Below are 19,244 nucleotides of genomic sequence, written 5' to 3'. Positions count from 1 at the left end.
AAGATCTACAGATGTAACACTGGTGTTTGTGGGAAACAGAGATTTAAGTGAAGTGAACGCGACCGAGAGCATCGATTCACAACACAAGAAACTAGCTTCACTGGTTTTTATCGGATTCAAACAACGTGTAAGTGAGAAAACGTCCATGAAGCTACTTTAAGTTCGGCTCCGTTCAGCTCATGTTCCTCTGGCTCTCGATGGTTTCATTCATTTCTGTTTTAGACCATCGAGTTTTAAATTTCCCTCTTTCAAAACACAACTGCCTCATTTCTGCTGCTTCTTCTTCGCCGAGACTCCAGCTGACTGCTGCAGCGCCCCCTCTCTAAGATAAGATAAGATAAGATAAGATGAGATAAGATGATCCTTTATTAGTCCCACAATGGGACATTTGTAGTATTACAGCAGCAAGAGTCAAAAAGACATCAGCAGGTAATAAGTAACATGTAATACTTAAGTGTGAGGAATTAAAAAATATAGAAATATATGAATGTAATTAAACTAATGTATACAGTGTAAAGACAGTAAAGATATGTGCAGTGTGAGAATATGTACAGTGAATGTATTGCACATGAACCGTTGATATTGCACAGGCAGATGAATCAGGCACAGTTAAGAGTTAAAGTGTTAGAGTGCAGTCCATAAGGGGGGGTGCATAGTTTGTACTGGCAGCAGAGCTGCTTGTACATTTGTTTCAGGTTTTACAGGTTTTATCATCCAGCATCTCAAGCTCCACCCTCTCCTGACACACCTGAGAAACCAGGAAGCATCTGTTCCTCCCTGAAGAGACGCAGGCTGAAAACCAGACGATCACATTCACCTTCCAAACCAAACTGAACCAAACCAGACCAGACGTCCTGAGTGAGTCCAGCTACAGGAGAGAAGAGTCAAACTACAACCTGCCGACGCTACACACACTGACCGTGAGTTTAACAAACACCTCGACTCAGAGAGGAAGTAAACCTCAGTGAAGTTCGTGGAGCTGTGACTGACTGACTGTCTGTTTTCAGCTTCACCTGGAGACTCAATGGCTTCCAGATCAGAAGAGGATCTCTGCTGTCCCATCTGCCGTGATGTCTTCAGAGATCCTGTCCTTCTGCCATGTAGCCACAGCTTCTGTAGAGACTGTGTGAAGAGCTGGTGGAAAGACAAAGAAGTAAAAGAGTGTCCAGTTTGTAAGAGAAGACATTCAAAGGATGAACCACCGTGTAACCTGGTGTTAAAGAACCTGTGTGAGACCTTCTTACAGGAGAGAGATCAGAGCTCTTCACATGCTCTCTGCAGTCTGCACTCAGAGAAACTCAGACTCTTCTGTCTGGACCATCAGCAGCCAGTGTGTCTCGTCTGCAGAGATTCAGAAAAACACACCGACCACAGATTCAGCCCCATCGATGAAGCTGCACCACAACACAAGAAGCAGCTTCAGGAAACTCTGGAGCCCTTGAAGAAGAAGTTACAGTGTTTTGAACGTGTTAAAGTAGAGTTTGAACAAACAGCAGAACACATTAAGGTCCAGGCCGGACTCACAGAGACGCAGATCAAGGAGCAGTTTAAAAAGCTTCATCAGTTTCTGGAGGAGGAAGAGGAGGCCAGGATGGCTGCACTGAGGGAGGAAGAGGAGCAGAAGAGTCGGATGATGAAGGAGAAGATTGAGTCTCTGAGCAGAGACATAACGGCTCTTTCAGACACAATCAGAACCACAGAGGACGAGCTGAGAGCTGAAGACGTCTCGTTCCTGCTCAACTACAAGGCTGCAGTGGAACGAGTCCAGCAGCGCCCCCTGCTGGATGATCCACAGCTGGCCTCAGGAGCTCTGATAGACGAGGCCAAACATCTGGGCAACCTGAGCTTCAACATCTGGAACAAGATGAAGGACGTGGTCTCCTACAGTCCTGTGGTTCTGGACCCAAACTCTGCTCATCCATGGCTCGTCCTGTCTGAAGATCTGACCAGTTTGAGAGGAGGAGAGAAACAGAAGCTTCCTGACAATCCAGAAAGGTTTGATTATTACTCCTCAGTCCTGGGATCTGAGGGTTTTAACTCAGGGACTCACAGCTGGGACGTCCTGGTTGGAGACAGTACAAACTGGTTACTGGGTGTAAGAGCAGAGTCTGTCCAGAGGAAGGGAGACAAACTGTCTGGATTATGGGGAATAGGGTTCTATGCAGGTAAATACAAAGCAGTGTCTTCATCAGCAGGATCTGTTCTCTCTGTGCAGAAGATCCAGAGGATCAGAGTGAAACTGGACTGGAACAGAGGAGAACTGTCGTTCTCTGATCCTGATACTAACAAACACATTCACACCTTCACACACACTTTCACTCAGAAGATGTTTCCATCCTTTAGCATTATAGATCACTTGAAGCTGTTACCTGTGAATGTCTCTGTGATGCTGGATCAGAGCAGTTAGAGATAAAGATTTTATTCATCATGTTTATTTCTTCAAGAGAAATCTGCTGAATTTAAATGTTAAACTCGTTATTCTAAAGCTTTGTTTATTTCTCCTTTTACTTCTCACTCATTTTTATTTCTCCTGTCGATTTTTCCACGTGTGTAAAAAGATTTGATTATTTTCTGATCTTTATCTTTGGTTTGTTTTTTACTTTCATGGAAAATGTTTTCTATCATTTAGATTTTGTGTGGATCCATGAAGTCGAGCAAACTGATGAAGATCCACATAAAAACACATTTATCAATAACAGCTGATCATTGTTCACATTCAACAAACTTTATTAAAACTCACACATGAGACATGATTCATGTTTAATCACATAAAGTCTGTTCACATATGAAATAATCCAACATATATGAACATTTGTCTGTTTGATGTGATGAAGCCAAAATGATTCTGTCTGTAAAAGTGTTTATTCAACAGCAGCCTAGTGATGTGATTTTAATATTGTGATCAAAATTATAAAAACTATGAAACAGAAACAGAGTTCTGACCTTTTTTAAGTTGAAATGTAAATATAACATTATCTGTCATTAAGTAGGATTTAACACTCAGATAGTTTCAGGTTTTTAAATTGAGTTATATATACGTTTATTCATGAATTATTACTTGTTTAAATGTTGGGAGCTCATAGTTGTGAACAATAGTTGGGCCTACATGTGAAGACAAAGCCTGAGACCACATGTCTTCTTTGTTCTGGGGACAAAGACGAGCTTCCAGAACTCAGTCTCCCAGGGTGCTTCAACTTCACACCTAGGTGTGAACCTGCCCCTGGACACAGCTTTCAACCCCTATTGGTCACTGTGTGCCCCCCGACCCATGAGGTCACCAGGACAATAACAGCCCAGTTCCCCCTCTTTTCTACTGACCTCTGCAGGAGGAGTAGGTTCCTCTCCCTGCTCCAGCTCCTTTGACCTCCGAGCAGGCCTGCCTGAAGCAGACTGCTGAAACCTTCCAAAAGGCAGGGACACGAGAGCCTGCCTAAGAACTTCAGCACAAGCAATTGGCCACGACACAAAGTCTGACCAGCAGATGCACAACAACAGGAGCCACGACCAGTAAGACCAGTTCACTGGACTTTAAACAGCACCTCAAAAAGGACCTTTCCCCCGTTTCAGGAACTGGTAACATAACTGGGCTAATTACACTCGGCCTATGCACAGGACTGTTGAATTCTCTTCATGTGATGTTTTATAAATTTGAGTTGTGTTGTTGTGATATTTGGTAATACGTTATTTGAAAGCTAATGTTGGTTCTGTGATGCTCTTCATAGAATCAGACTCTTTCTTTACATGTAACTAACTACTTCCTCTGACACGGCACCAACACCTCACACACTCCTCTCCCCAAACACACACATGTGATCTCAGCCCCATGATCCCAACACTCCAGGGGGTCTTTTGTCTTCATAGTGTCCAGCCGCCATTTTGAAACCACACTTTGTCACTCACTCACTCAAACACACACACACACACACACACACACACACACACACACACACACACACACACACACACACGTATACTCACATTTACATGTGTATAGTAAGTTCAATTAGTTAGTTTGTGTGTTTATATTTTAATTATTTTCATAATAAATGTTTTTCTTAAACACAAATGTTTTCCAACCTCTGAACTCCATATCCTTCATCTTTACTAACTACTGACGTGGTCATTTTGGTTAAAGTTAATAATTTAATTATTCATCAAAGTTCCAAATTTGTAGTTAATACTTTCATGAGAATTAATCAATAAATTGTCTCTTTTCCTTCCTTTGAAGGCTGGTGCCCCAAGGTAGCTTTAATGTAAACTAAAGTTATTATTTAATATTAATATTAAATATGTTTCTGACTGCCACATTTATTGAATGCCCAAAGTCACACCATATAATGCTGTCACATTTAAAGGGGACATAGCATGCCCATTTTACCACAAGTTGATCTGGTTCCTTGGGGTCTTAATGAAATGTCTGTAACATACTTTGGTCAAAATACCACAAGGATCATTTCAAACAGCTCCTTTTTACCCTGTCTAAAACAGCCCTCCACAGAGTGACTGTTTTGAGTGCCTGTTCCTTTAAATGCTAATGAGCCAGCTCCCCCTCCCCCCCCCCCCCCCCCCCTCATGATTTTAAATTATATAAATTACATATTTTATATGATATAAATTATCAAATATGCATCCCATACTTTGTATTCCCCTTCTGTTGTCCTGGAGTTTTAACTTTCCCAATCACATAATTAAATGTCCCCCTCTGCCCCCCCACTACAAGCACACAAGCAGACAGACAGAGAGAGAAAGAGAGGGGTGGGTGGGGGGGGGGGGGCTATGAAGACCATCATTTACCCCCGAACCCCGACATTCAACGGGTACAACAACAAGCGGAGAAAGCAGAATCGCGGGCTGACCTTATATATACAGTCTATGGGGCTGACCAGCGGAGAAATGCTCGTCCCGTGTGAACAGCCAGGCGGCTGCGCGCTGCCTCGCTGCGACGCTTCCTCCGGTGTTAACCCGGCGTAACTACTGTACCCCGGCGTACAGTAGCGCTGAACACTGCGGAAGTCTTCCACACTGCTGGCTGTGTGGCGCTGACACAAATTCCAGCTCACGCACGGGAGAGCGAGCGGTCGCTCCCGAGCAGCTGCTGCAGCCTCCCAGTCCCAACGATCCAGACAAATGCCACATGTGAGTGAATCGCGGGCTGACCAGCGGAGAAATGCTCGTCCCGTGTGAACAGCCCGGCTGCGTGCTTGGGAACGGCGCTGCGCTGCCTCGCAGCCTCGCTGCCTCCGGTGTAAACCCACCGTAATGAGTGTGGGGGGACGGGGGATGGGGGGGGGGGGGGGGGGGGGGGGTGGGGGTGAGGTGGGGGGTGGGCCAAGACCATGTAGGGAGACTTCCAGTTCCTTGTTACGACACAAAACCCAGGAAGCTCAATCGAGTCGCTCAAGCATGACGTTTCTGACTTAGAGGAACTATAACAAAACGCGCGAGTGTTTTTTTCCCAGAGTTTTTGGGTTGGTAGACATGAGCCAGATACCCACATTAACCTGTAGAAGCACTAACAAAGTGGAATTTGCATGCTATGTCCCCTTTAAGGTATAATAATCACAACAAAATGTACAATCATCTGATGATGTCATACTTTTTACTGCACTCACACACAAATTAATGAGCAAACTTGACCTGATTTGAATTTTATAAAACCCTCTTTTTATTTTCTGACATTGTGTCCATTTGTTTGCACTTTGCTTCTGTCTCTTTAATAAGACTTCAGCTCTGCAGTTATGTCACAGACCCCCCCCCCCTGCACTTCCTGTTAATATTTAACTGTCACTCTAGCAGAACTTCCTCTGAACATTTAACACTCAGCAGATCACAAACATATTCAAGCAGCTATTTTACACCAAGTCTCTTGTCTGTGTGAGCTTGTTGCTGCCAAATGACTTTTGACCAGTTATCAAATCCAAGGCTTGAATTACTTTTTACAATCGTGTCCTGACACACCAGAGAAACCAGGAAGCATCTGTTCCTCCCTGAAGAGACGCAGGCTGAAAACCAGACGATCACATTCACCTTCCAAACCAAACTGAACCAAACCAGACCAGACGTCCTGAGTGAGTCCAGCTACAGGAGAGAAGAGTCAAACTACAACCTGCCGACGCTCCACACACTGACCGTGAGTTTAACAAACACCTCGACTCAGAGAGGAAGTGAACCTCAGTGAAGTTCGTGGAGCTGTGACTGACTGACTGTTTTCAGCTTCACCTGGAGACTCAATGGCTTCCAGATTAGAAGAGGATCTCTGCTGTCTAATCTGCCATTATGTCTTAAGAGATCCTGTCCTTCTGTCATGTAGCCACAGCTTCTGTGAAGACTGTGTGAAGAGCTGGTGGAAAGACAAAGAAGTAAAAGAGTGTCCACTTTGTAAGAGAAGATCTTCAAAGGATCAACCACCTAACCTGGCGTTAAAGAACCTGTGTGAGACCTTCTTACAGGAGAGAGATCAGAGCTCTTCACATGCTCTCTGCAGTCTGCACTCAGAGAAACTCAGACTCTTCTGTCTGGACCATCAGCAGCCAGTGTGTCTCGTCTGCAGAGATTCAGAAAAACACAGCGACCACAGATTCAGCCCCATCGATGAAGCTGCACCACAACACAAGAAGCAGCTTCAGGAAACTCTGGAGCCCTTGAAGAAGAAGTTACAGTGTTTTGAACGTGTTAAAGTAAAGTTTGAACAAACAGCAGAACACATTAAGGTCCAGGCCGGACTCACAGAGACGCAGATCAAGGAGCAGTTTAAAAAGCTTCATCAGTTTCTGGAGGAGGAAGAGGAGGCCAGGATGGCTGCACTGAGGGAGGAAGAGGAGCAGAAGAGTCGGATGATGAAGGAGAAGATTGAGTCTCTGAGCAGAGACATAACGGCTCTTTCAGACACAATCAGAACCACAGAGGACGAGCTGAGAGCTGAAGACGTCTCGTTCCTGCTCAACTACAAGGCTGCAGTGGAACGAGTCCAGCAGCGCCCCCTGCTGGATGATCCACAGCTGGCCTCAGGAGCTCTGATAGACGAGGCCAAACATCTGGGCAACCTGAGCTTCAACATCTGGAACAAGATGAAGGACGTGGTCTCCTACAGTCCTGTGGTTCTGGACCCAAACTCTGCTCATCCAGATCTCGTCCTGTCTGAAGGTCTGACCAGTTTGAGAGAAGGAGAGAAACAGAAGCTTCCTGACAATCCAGAGAGGTTTGATGAATACCTCTCAGTCCTGGGATCTGAGGGTTTTAACTCAGGGACTCACAGCTGGGACGTCCTGGTTGGAGACAGTACAAACTGGTTACTGGGTGTAAGAGCAGAGTCTGTCCAGAGGAAGGGAGACAAACTGTCTGGATTATGGGGAATAGGGTTCTATGCAGGTAAATACAAAGCAGTGTCTTCATCAGCAGGATCTGTTCTCTCTGTGCAGAAGATCCAGAGGATCAGAGTGAAACTGGACTGGAACAGAGGAGAACTGTCGTTCTCTGATCCTGATACTAACAAACACATTCACACCTTCACACACACTTTCACTCAGAAGATGTTTCCATACTTTTACACTGGAGATCACTTGAAGCTGTTACCTGTGAATGTCTCTGTGACGCTGGATCAGAGCAGTTAGAGAGAAAGATTTTATTCATCATGTTTATTTCTTCAAGAGAAATCTGCTGAATTTAAAAGTTAAACTCGTTATTCTAAAGCTTTGTTTATTTCTCCTTTTACTTCTCACTCATTTTTATTTCTCCTGTCGACTTTTCCACGTGTGTAAAAAGATTTCATTATTTTCTGATCTTTATCTTTGGTTTGTTTTTTATTTTCATGGAAAATGTTTTCTATCATTTAGATTTTGTGTGGATCCATGAAGTCGAGCAAACTGATGAAGATCCACATAAAAACACATTTATCAATAACAGCTGATCATTGTTCACATTCAACAAACTTTATTAAAACTCACTCATGAGACATGATTCATGTTTAATCACATAAAGTCTGTTCACATATGAAATAATCCAACATATATGAACATTTGTCTGTTTGATGTGATGAAGCCAAAATGATTCTGTCTGTAAAAGTGTTTATTCAACAGCAGCCTAGTGATGTGATTTTAATATTGTGATCAAAATAATAAAAACTATGAAACAGAAACAGAGTTCTGACCTTTTTTAAGTTGAAATGTAAATATAACATTATCTGTCATTAAGTAGGATTTAACACTCAGAAAGTTTCAGGTTTTTAAATTGAGTTATATATACACGTTTATTCATGAATTATTACTTGTTTAAATGTTGGGAGCTCATAGTTGTGAACAATAGTTGTTCATTGGATGAACGTAATTTTATCTTGCCACCTATATTTCATCTAAACAAATCAAGTTACATCAGTCTATCTTGATTGTGTTACGTGAACACCACATAGATTTGTGGGTGGAATGTCATTTGCATATGTTCATTCAACTAATGTGCTTTTAATTGAAACTAAATGTTTGTAGCTACTTAGTCTAATTCATTTAAATTTAGTTTGAATTGGTCAAACACTTTAGTGCAACACAATTCAGTCTTGTTGAATGAACTAATGTAGGTTTTGTGTTTAATTAGTGTTGTTTTCATTGCGAGTGTAAGCATTCATTTTAATTAAATTACCAAATATTCACTAACATACATAAAAAGGACAACATGCAAAACCATTTGACATTTTATTCAACATGTGGCTTTTACAACTGCCCAGATCCTGTTCTCAGCTTTCCCCCTTTAACCATCTCATGCTAAACTTCCCTTTGGTTTTCATATTAGAAATCGACCCACATCCTCAAATTACCTGCGTTCCACCTTAGAATGTAAAAAACAACAGTCCTAACTGCAGCAAGAGGATTAGAATCTTTTCCAACCTTTGGAACAAAAGCATGTAGAATATTTTGCCAACAAAATAGTCGAGACTCATTAACAAAACAGCCTAAACAAAATATATTTCAGGATTTGTGCCTGACTTCTGTCATTTCAAGTTTTAAAACTCTAAGTGCAGCAATTCAACTTTTTGAACCCATTTATAAAAATGCAATAAAATAGACATTGGAATCTACAAAATATTCTTGGCCCATAATAAAAAAACACGTGCATGACAACAATATGCATATTAACACCATTTTAAACACTGAATTATTACAACACGTGTCGTGTACTGCCCAAAAACATTAAAATAAATCAGTAGTGTAAAAGCTACTGTAAAAGAAAGTCTTTACAAAAAATCTTTGTAAATACAAATACTCAATTTTAAAGGAGTCTATAAACATTACTGGTGTATTTATTCTCTTTAACATTTAAGAGAAGGCATTCATTGTGTGTTCGTGTGCGAGTATGACTGCTCCACTCACAGAAAAGACACAATTGTCCATGTAGTAAAATCAGTGTAGATGTGTGTTCAAAAACAATGCTGTGTGTCTGCTCCACCCACACACAAACGTAGGAGACTTTTCAACCTGAGACAACAATCTTCAACAACAGTCTCAGTCCATTGCTTACTTCAAATTTTGAAATTTCAAAACGAAAAACTAAAAAAGAAATCAGAGATATGTACTAATACCAGGTTTCTATCGGTCTTCTTCAAGCTTATTCACTGCAGAAGCTTGTTTTTCAGGAACTGGGCCTTGGACGACAACCTCTGCCCATCCAGGTTCAGGAGAATCTTCTGCAGGACTTCAAAAGTGCATTTGAGCTCTGGTGGGTAGCTCAGGTTCAGACAGTATATCAGTCCAAAGAGCAGAGCACAGGCAATCGCAATGTTACCCAAACCACTGAGGACCTCCACGTCCTCAATCAGGACACCAATGTCCTCTGGCTCATCTTCAGGCTCCGCACCCACCTTCTGTATGACGCACACTCCCATCACAGTTTGCCCCATGGAAGTGTTGGCCCCAGTGTCTATGTTCTGTGAAGTATGACAATAAATACAGGGGCATACAAAGTATTTTATAAGCAGAGGTCTACCCATTTTAATACAAACCTTGGAGATGGCCACCATGAGATGTCTCATTTTTCTTCCAGCTGCCCGACCTTTGCATCTAAAGATCTCCATCATGCGTGGAGAGTGCCGGTCAAGCTCAGCAAAGAATGTAGAGAGCAGAGGCACAGTTGATATGAGCATGAACTCTTTACCAATCTGAAAAACATCAACAATGCACTTGTCACTCACCTTATTCGAAAATTACAACAATATACAACATAGGAAGGAGGAACAATGAATTACTAGCTGTTTGATCACTAAATTATATCATGTCAGTGAGGAGAAAAACAACTGTTCAACACTATTTGATTTGTCATTATCTTTTTGTACTTGTGTGTGCACACAGTCAGGGGGCATATGTAAAACCACATGACATGTACCTCGTTCTGAGTGAACAGAGCCGGCCATCTGCATTTGAAGTCGGCAACCAAGGGCTGTCCTTGAGGAACTTCTTGCCTTCTATATGAGAAACACTCATCAGTCTTCTCCATTTTCTCTGTCACTCTATGGCCGTTGTTTCTCTTCTTAATCTCTGGAAGCAGTGCAATTCTCTGGTTTTCCAGAGTGTCAGTGGTTTCTCCTTTTGGATGCTGCGGACAGTAATTTACTTCTGCCCTTCTGGGCTTTTTCATATTCAACGCTGCCTGACATTTATCTTGGGCCTTGTTCTTTAGTGAATTTATCGTCACCTCATAACATCCCAGGCCTCTTAGTTTGGTCCGGAAGTTGGCCAGTTTATACTTGAGGCTAATCTTCCACCCGTAACAGCCATTGAAGGACCCCTGCTCCCTCAGACAGGGAGGTTCTTTCACAAGGGCTTCCGCTACATCATTCAGATCATTGTCAGTTGGGTAGGCTTTGTGTTTAATAATTTCTTCTGCCAGTCCTTCTAGAATGTGGGATTTCAGTTTCAGTTCCACTAGAACTGCACTCAGCTTTGGCCTTTTCAAGTTACAGTTCAGCCTCATAGCTAAAACTAGGGACCGTGAAGACACTTGGCCAAACCCAGTGCCTTGGAGATGCTGATGAACCTGAAGATGAAGCGGGGTCTGTGTTGTCCGTGTCAACAGAGGAGATTTAAAAGGAACTTGTTGAGCTTTGGACTGCTAGAGGTTGACGTGTCATTGCATCAGCTTCTGTATAACTTTGCAAGTTTAAAGTATACAAGTAAACAACCTTTAAAGTTGCTTTGTCATTTATTTCAGAGATTTCCGACAGGTTTATGAAGTCATTTCCAAAATCAGCATCTTGATATTGAAGACGGAAATCTTGTTGCAATCCAAAACTTGTCTTTATTGTCTGGCACAATTCCTCTATGGAGTCCGGTATCCCTGCTGGCAGAATCAGCTTCCTGGCATCATCTTCACCTCAGATAATCCTCAGTCTTATAGTCTGGGCCATTGTGTGAACCTAAACAATAAACAACAAAAACACTGGTTGAATATTTCACGATAAAAAAAACTCAGAGGCACTATTATGCCCTCCAATAGATCCTGTGCTACATCTGGAGGGCAGCCTGCTGGGACATGAAAATGGGTGAGATTCCTACTCAAAATGCAATCCCGTTTAACTCCACAGCACGCACTTGCCGTTTCGAGCGCACTCTTCAAATGGGCTTCATGAAGTTCCCGTGTTCTACGCTCAAAATAACCAGCAGTCAATGACTGGACTTCTGCTTTCTTGGCTGTGCAAAATCTACAGATATATTCAGCAGGAAAAACTTTCTATAAAACCTGCCAGCCCATGGGCCCCTAGACTGTCAGCTATTACGCAGTTCACAGTCCCTTTGATAAACTCGTTCAACTTCATGAAGACGACGCCATGTTGCTCCAAAAGCAGATCCAACACTTCATCATATCCAAATGTCCTCAAATCTTCACTTTCACAAAGAACAGCCCAATAAATTGATGAGAGAGCAGAATGAGAGCCAGGAGGCAAATTGTCCAAGACCCAACATACTTGAGTTATATGTCCTTCAATTTCTCTATCCAGTAATTTATTGTGACTCAGTATTTCCTGCACTGTAATAAAGGGATGTACTGAAATGACCTCTTTTGGTCAACAAATAAATATTCAATAGGATCTACAACCGTAACATTTAGCTTGTTGCTTTCTTTTATAAGAAGTGGCAAAAAGTTTAGCCACAGAGTTAGAAACACACAGAATTGGCAAGTTTTTCAATAACAGCCTGACAAATATGGAGGTTTATGGCTTTTGAACATTTCTGTAACTGTACGCTTTGTGACAGGCACACTAGCTGAACTTAACAAAAAAATGCAACTCTTCCAATTACTCATCTACGCCTTTTGCTGGAATAGGAAATATATTTTCCAATTTTAATAACATTACGGCTATTTTTCGCTCAATTAGTTCGGGCACGTTTTCAACAGCACCATCATCACTTTCTGTCACTGACTCAGTTTCAACATCACCATATGATCCGTCAGCAGAACAGCCAGCCCTCACATTATCAGAGGTATCTGACTCTTGCAATGGGTGCACTGATGCAACCACACTGGCTTTTACATCTTTTAGTGTGTGTGGATGATGCTTTCTCTTTTTGTGTGTATAAAATGTGCTGTAAATATTTGTCTTGAAAGGGCAACCAAGAAACACACAACTAACAGTCTCGTTACTTTGGAGGTGTGTTCCACTACGAACAAAAGAACCTCTCTCTGTGGAGAGGTCACTGCATTCACATAACTCACATTTAGAAGTTACTGAACTGGAAACTGTCTGTGTAAACTGAGATGAATGTGTTTTATAGACATGGGTGTTGAGTCCACTCCACGTCTTGAATGTGGACAATTCACATACATGCACAGATACTGTTGGCCTCTTCCATGATGATGATTTAGTTTATAATGTTTTAGTAAGTTGTACCTACTACTCTCCCGAGCAACACAATGTTTGCACTGCCACATACACGTCACTGAAAGAAAAGAAAAATAAAATGAATTAACAAATGATAAAAATAAATATACCATATTTCTGAAATACAGGCTTGGGGGACAAACAAGGGTGGATAAACTCCTGGACCATGCTGCATGCCAACTAGTTAACAGATAAACAATAATGTGACAAAAATATTAACTTACCATGTATTGTTGAGGAGGTGCGTACAGACCTCAAAGCATGGGGACACTGCTTTATTTTGTGATGTATTTCTGGTAAAAAGAGAAATCGTTTAAAAAAGTTAAAACAGAAGTAATATTTATATTATATGGGCTAAGTATTACAATAGCTATAATTACATAGACTGAAATGTGAAGAATGGTACTTACGTTTTTCATACTAGGTGCCATTGTTTGTTTTGTAGTGTCACAAGTCCGTCTATTGTTCATCAATTGAAGTCGATCTTTTTTGCGGATTATATGAATAAATGACTCTTATTGGCTCTTTACTCGTGAAGGCTTTTACAGTAACTTACAGTAACATATAACTCGTGTAGTTGTCATCAACTCTCCGACGCTGTCTGGCTCTCCTCCGCTGAGCTCCGTGTGGGGGGGGGTGGGGGGGGCTGAGGCCCAACCGCGATGAAACGCAGAGGAGAAGAAACGACAGCGTCCATGACAGCAAAACACAGTAGAGCCTATATATGTTACTGTCCTAATGTACGTGAACTCAGTTCATGTCAGCTCAGTGTGAGAGCCTCGACTGCGTCTTGCTGTCATTTGTGGTCACGCTACTCCCCCCCCCCCCTCAACGTTACACGGGTCCGTCGATAAGTGTTGGGCTATAGCTTGAGCTTCTCTGGACACTGACAATGACTTACAGTAACTGCACCTCTCGAAACACAACCGTTTACCGTGACTCGACTACATCCGGGCATCCCCCGGATTCGCTCGTGTTGAACACAGACACACACACTTAAGTGAAACCTAGCCATAGCAAAGTTAAGCTAGCGCTAACGGTGAGAAACACGAGGGACCAACTGAGATATGTCTCACAAATGTCGATTAACTACTATTTATTACTCGCCCTATTTAACTAAATAAATTCATATATCTGAATAACTCACCTTAATATCAAGGATGCCAAACGAACAGGTGAGAGTCGCGTTGCAGGTGCTGGTCAGTCGGTTAACGTCCATGAAATGTTCCGCTCCCGCCTGTTCGAACTCTTTCAGTATCCGGTCGGCGAAGCGCATGCGCAATAGCTAACCATATCGGATTCATTGTTTTGAAGGACCTCGTTCTCATGAGGTTGACATGAATGAATTATATTCATCAGAAATGTCTTTAAGTCATGAACATCAAACAAGAACGAATCATGTAATGAACATAAACACGATTAATTCATTTAATGGAAACATAATTCTTGTTAACTAATCAAACACATCACCAAGTTGATTTTTCTGAGAGTAGTAAGTTCACTTAGTTAGTTTGTGTGTTTATACTTTTATTATTTTCATAATAAATGTTTTTCTTAAACACAAATGTTTTCCAACCTCTGAACTCCATATCCTTCATCTTTACTAACTACTGACGTGGTCATTTTGGTTAAAGTTAACAATTTAATTATTCATCAAGTTCCAAATTTGTAGTTAATACTTTCATGAGACTTAATCAATACATTGTCTCTTTTCCTTCCTTTGAAGGCTGGTGCCCGAGGTAGCTTTAATGTAAACTAAAGTTATTATTTAATATTAATATTAAATATGTTTCTGACTGCCACATTTATTGAAAGCCCAAAGTCACACCATATAATGCTGTCACACATAAGGTATAATAATCACAATAAAATGTACAATCATCTGATGATGTCATACTTTTTACTGCACACACACAAATTAATGAGCAAACTTGAGCTGATTTGAATTTATAAAACCATCTTTTCATTTTCTGAACTTGTGTCCATTTGTTTGCACTTTGCTTCTGTCTCTTTAATAAGACTTCAGCTCTGCAGTTATGTCACAGACTCCCACCCCCTGCACTTCCTGTTAATATTTAATTTTCACACTAGAACGACCTCTGAACATTTAACACTCAGCAGATCACAAACATATTCAAGCAGCTATTTTACACCAAGTCTCTTGTCTGTGTGAGCTTGTTGCTGCCAAATGACTTTTGACCAGTTATCAAATCCAAGGCTTGAATTACTTTTTACAATCGTGTCCTGACACAAATAGAAACCAGGAAACATCTGTTCCTCCCTGAAGAGACGCAGGCGGAAAACCAGACGATCACATTCACCTTCCAAACCAAACTAAACCAAACCAGACCAGACGTCCTGAGTGAGTCCAGCTGCAGGAGAGAAGAGTCAAACTACAACCTGCCGACGCTCCACACACTGACCGTGAGTTTAACAAACACCTCGACTCAGACAGGAAGTGAACCTCAGTGAAGTTCGTGGAGCTGTGACTGACTGACTGTCTGTTTTCAGCTTCACCTGGAGACTCAATGGCTTCCAGATTAGAAGAGGATCTCTGCTGTCCCGTCTGCCATGATGTCTTCAGAGATCCTGTCCTTCTGTCATGTAGCCACAGCTTCTGTAAAGACTGTGTGAAGAGCTGGTGGAAAGACAAAGAAGTAAAAGAGTGTCCATTTTGTAAGAGAAGATCTTCAAGGTCAGAACCACCTTGTAACCTGGCGTTAAAGAACCTGTGTGAGACCTTCTTACAGGAGAGAGATCAGAGCTCTTCACATGCTCTCTGCAGTCTGCACTCAGAGAAACTCACACTCTTCTGTCTGGACCATCAGCAGCCAGTGTGTCTCGTCTGCAGAGATTCAGAAAAACACACCGAGCACAGATTCAGACCCATCGATGAAGCTGCACCACAACAGAAGAAGCAGCTTCAGGAAACTCTGGAGCCCTTGAAGAAGAAGTTACAGTGTTTTGAACGTGTTAAAGTAGAGTGTGAACAAACAGTAGAACACATTAAGGTCCAGGCCGGACTCACAGAGACGCAGATCAAGGAGCAGTTTAAAAAGCTTCATCAGTTTCTGGAGGAGGAAGAGGAGGCCAGGATGGCTGCACTGAGGGAGGAAGAGGAGCAGAAGAGTCGGATGATGAAGAAGAAGATTGAGGCTCTGAGCAGAGACATAACGGCTCTTTCAGACACAATCAGAACCACAGAGGACGAGCTGAGAGCTGAAGACGTCTCGTTCCTGCTCAACTACAAGGCTGCAGTGGAACGAGTCCAGCAGCGCCCCCTGCTGGATGATCCACAGCTGGCCTCAGGAGCTCTGATAGACGAGGCCAAACATCTGGGCAACCTGAGCTTCAACATCTGGAACAAGATGAAGGACATAGTCTCCTACAGTCCTGTCGTTCTGGACCCAAACTCTGCTAATCCAGTAGTTGTCCTGTCTGAAGATCTGACCAGTTTGAGACGAGGAGAGAGACAGAAGCTTCCTGACAATCCAGAGAGGTTTCATAAATACCTCTCAGTCCTGGGATCTGAGGGTTTTAACTCAGGGACTCACAGCTGGGACGTCCTGGTTGGAGACAGTACAAACTGGTTACTGGGTGTAAGAGCAGAGTCTGTCCAGAGGAAGGGAGACAAACTGTCTGGATCATGGGGAATATGGTTCCGTGAAGGTAAATACACAGCATGGTCTTCATCAGCATCATCTGATCTCTCTGTGCAGAAGATCCAGAGGATCAGAGTGAAACTGGACTGGAACAGAGGACAACTGTCGTTCTCTGATCCTGATACTAACAAACACATTCACACCTTCACACACACTTTCACTCAGAAGATGTTTCCATACTTTAACATTAGACATCCCTTGAAGCTGTTACCTGTGAATGTCTCTGTGACGCTGGATCAGAGCAGTTAGAGATAAAGATTTTATTCATTATTTTCTGATCTTTATCTTTGGTTTGTTTTTTATTTTCATGGAAAATGTTTTCTATCATTTAGATTTTGTGTGGATCCATGAAGTCGAGCAAACTGATGAAGATCCACATAAAAACACATTCATCAATAACAGCTGATCATTGTTCACATTCAACAAACTTTATTAAAACTCACACATGAGACATGATTCATGTTTAATCACATAAAGTCTGTTCACATATGAAATAATCCAACATATATGAACATTTGTCTGTTTGATGTGATGAAGCCAAAATGATTGTGTCTGTCAAAGTGTTTTCATTCATTCCTCAACAACAAAACAACAGAGGTTTAGTTCAGCTTCAACATTTAAATTCCTCCTAAATGCTGAAGGTGCATCGACTCCTGTTTGTGAGCAACATCATAAAACATGTTCTGCTTCATGTTGAACCGTCTCCTGCTGCTGTGACACACACACGTTCAGCAGTAAAGTGTCTGCAGCCATCTTGTTTCTGACCGCTCCGTCCTCATGGGGTCGTCCCCAGTGTGTGACTGCACATCGATCTACTGACTGAATGTTTCATCAAAGTGTTCCAACACAGACGCAGATTCACAGTAGAAATGTTTCGCATCCCAAACGCAGCAGCACGGAATACACACGTGTGAATGAGCTGCAAACAAAGATGGAGGAACTCGGAGTTTGGTTTCAAAAGAAACGACGGAAGCTTCAACGTGACCTCGTGTCTTTCTCCAACATCACAGGTTGATTATCTGCTGGAGGAAGTGATGGCTGCCTCTGTGACACACGAGGAGCTGATGTGTCCCGAGCCGAGCCGGGGGGGGGTCAGTAGAAATGCTGCTGTCACAAACTCTGGTCTGGAGCTGGAGATCTACATTCAGGGTAAATTCAGTCCAACAATGTGATGACATCATGACTCTGTGGGGGAGTCTCAGTTAACTGTGATTACATTTCACACAGAATCACACTTTTACCTCATTGTAATGTTTCTTGTCTCACATCGTTTGGTTAAAGAGCAAACTAAGCATCCGCTTGATAGGTAGCATTAGCCGCGCTAGCATTAGCTACGTTAGCATTAGCCTTGTTAGCTAACATTACCCACTAGCCACCATTCTTGAGGCCGTTAAAGTGAAGGTCATGGCCGACACACAATTCAACAAATTATAAAGTACATGCTGAATTAGTGACGTTCTCCATGTTTCATCTACAAACAGGCACAGTGTTATAGTGTGATTAATTAAACACAATCACAAGTATCACTGATATTATTTTCTATATATTTAGTGTTAAAGGTTTAACGTATGTCTGACCTGCAGTTAACATGGGAGGGTAAGTAATCTTTTGAAAAACAATTATATATATATATATATATGAATTAACTATTGATAACTACAGTGAGATGTGGAGATGGAAGATTTCATTCTTGTAGTTTCCTTATCCTCACCAATGATGATAATACAAAAAAAAATAGAAATTTGAACTCTACCATGTTCCATGCTGTGTGTTACTGATACTCTCACCTTTGTCTCTACGACGTCTTTTGAACATAGAATTACTGTTTATTTTGTCTTTGTTATCTTTAATTGATGAAATACAAAGTTCATCTTTGGTGTCTGTTCGCTGCAGCGGTTGGATTAACTTCACTTCAGCAGCTTCACCCACACAAACTGCTGCATGTTCGTATTTATGCATTTAAAAAGGTAAATGCACATTAATTAACAAGTGTAGTGGAGTCCATCATATAATGGGTCAGATTTAATGATGCAAGCTCATTTTCATCTGCAGGTTGATGGTAGAAAAACATACAAATACATGTATAACACCACAAGTACACACAGTACATTAGAATCAACATAATACTGTCATGTTCTTATTCATCATCCTCAATGTAGCCCAGAGACTGTGGAGCTTTTCTTTACTGAAGCTAAATGTGACGATGTAAAATAAAAACACAGTCAAATAAAAGTGTACGAGGTGAATTTATAGAATGAGAGTGAAAATAAATGATTATTCACAAATAACAAAGATCTACAGATGTAACACTGGTGTTTGTGGGAAACAGAGATTTAAGTGAAGTGAATGCGACCGAGAGCATCGATTCACAACACAAGAAACTAGCTTCACTGGTTTTTATCGGATTCAAACAACGTGTAAGTGAGAAAACGTCCATTAAGCTACTTTAAGTTCGGCTCCGTTCAGCTCATGTTCCTCTGGCTCTCGATGGTTTCATTCATTTCTGTTTTAGACCATCGAGTTTTAAATTTCCCTCTTTCAAAATACAACTGCCGAGACTCCAGCTGACTGCTGCAGCGCCCCCTCTCTAAGATAAGATAAGATAAGATAAGATAAGATAAGATGAGATAAGATGATCCTTTATTAGTCCCACAATGGGACATTTGTAGTATTACAGCAGCAAGAGTCAAAAAGACATCAGCAGGTAATAAGTAACATGTAAT

General features: G+C 41.7%; 3 protein-coding genes and 2 long non-coding RNA genes across 5 annotated transcripts; 4 read left to right on the top strand and 1 right to left on the bottom strand.

Moving 5' to 3' along the window:
• Positions 1–105: 105 nt before the first annotated feature.
• On the top strand, positions 106–14,418 carry LOC117756766. Its single transcript, XR_004612851.1, has 2 exons — positions 106–230; positions 13,846–14,418. It is a non-coding gene; the product is annotated as an uncharacterized LOC117756766 (long non-coding RNA).
• Positions 1,025–2,477, top strand: LOC117756721 (nuclear factor 7, ovary-like). Its single transcript, XM_034577484.1, has one exon. It carries the CDS (start codon positions 1,025–1,027, stop codon positions 2,405–2,407), a length of 1,383 nt encoding a protein of 460 aa, XP_034433375.1. The 3' UTR covers positions 2,408–2,477.
• Positions 6,231–7,610, top strand: LOC117756730 (nuclear factor 7, brain-like). Its single transcript, XM_034577495.1, has one exon. The coding sequence runs from the start codon at positions 6,231–6,233 to the stop codon at positions 7,608–7,610; it is 1,380 nt and encodes a 459-aa protein (XP_034433386.1).
• Positions 9,991–13,427, bottom strand: LOC117756768. The gene is made up of 3 exons (XR_004612853.1): positions 13,084–13,427; positions 12,873–12,917; positions 9,991–10,141 (listed from the first exon to the last, which is right to left on the bottom strand). It is a non-coding gene; the product is annotated as an uncharacterized LOC117756768 (long non-coding RNA).
• A 969-nt stretch (positions 14,419–15,387) lies between the features above and the next one.
• On the top strand, positions 15,388–16,770 carry LOC117756723 (nuclear factor 7, brain-like). Its single transcript, XM_034577486.1, has one exon. The coding sequence runs from the start codon at positions 15,388–15,390 to the stop codon at positions 16,768–16,770; it is 1,383 nt and encodes a 460-aa protein (XP_034433377.1).
• The last annotated feature ends 2,474 nt before the right edge of the window (positions 16,771–19,244 follow it).

Source organism: Hippoglossus hippoglossus, chromosome 22 (assembly GCF_009819705.1).
Source record: "Hippoglossus hippoglossus isolate fHipHip1 chromosome 22, fHipHip1.pri, whole genome shotgun sequence".
NCBI classification, from domain to species: domain Eukaryota; kingdom Metazoa; phylum Chordata; class Actinopteri; order Pleuronectiformes; family Pleuronectidae; genus Hippoglossus; species Hippoglossus hippoglossus.
The sequence above is the reverse complement of the archived record's forward strand: the minus strand, read 5'-3'. Positions and strand labels throughout refer to the sequence as shown.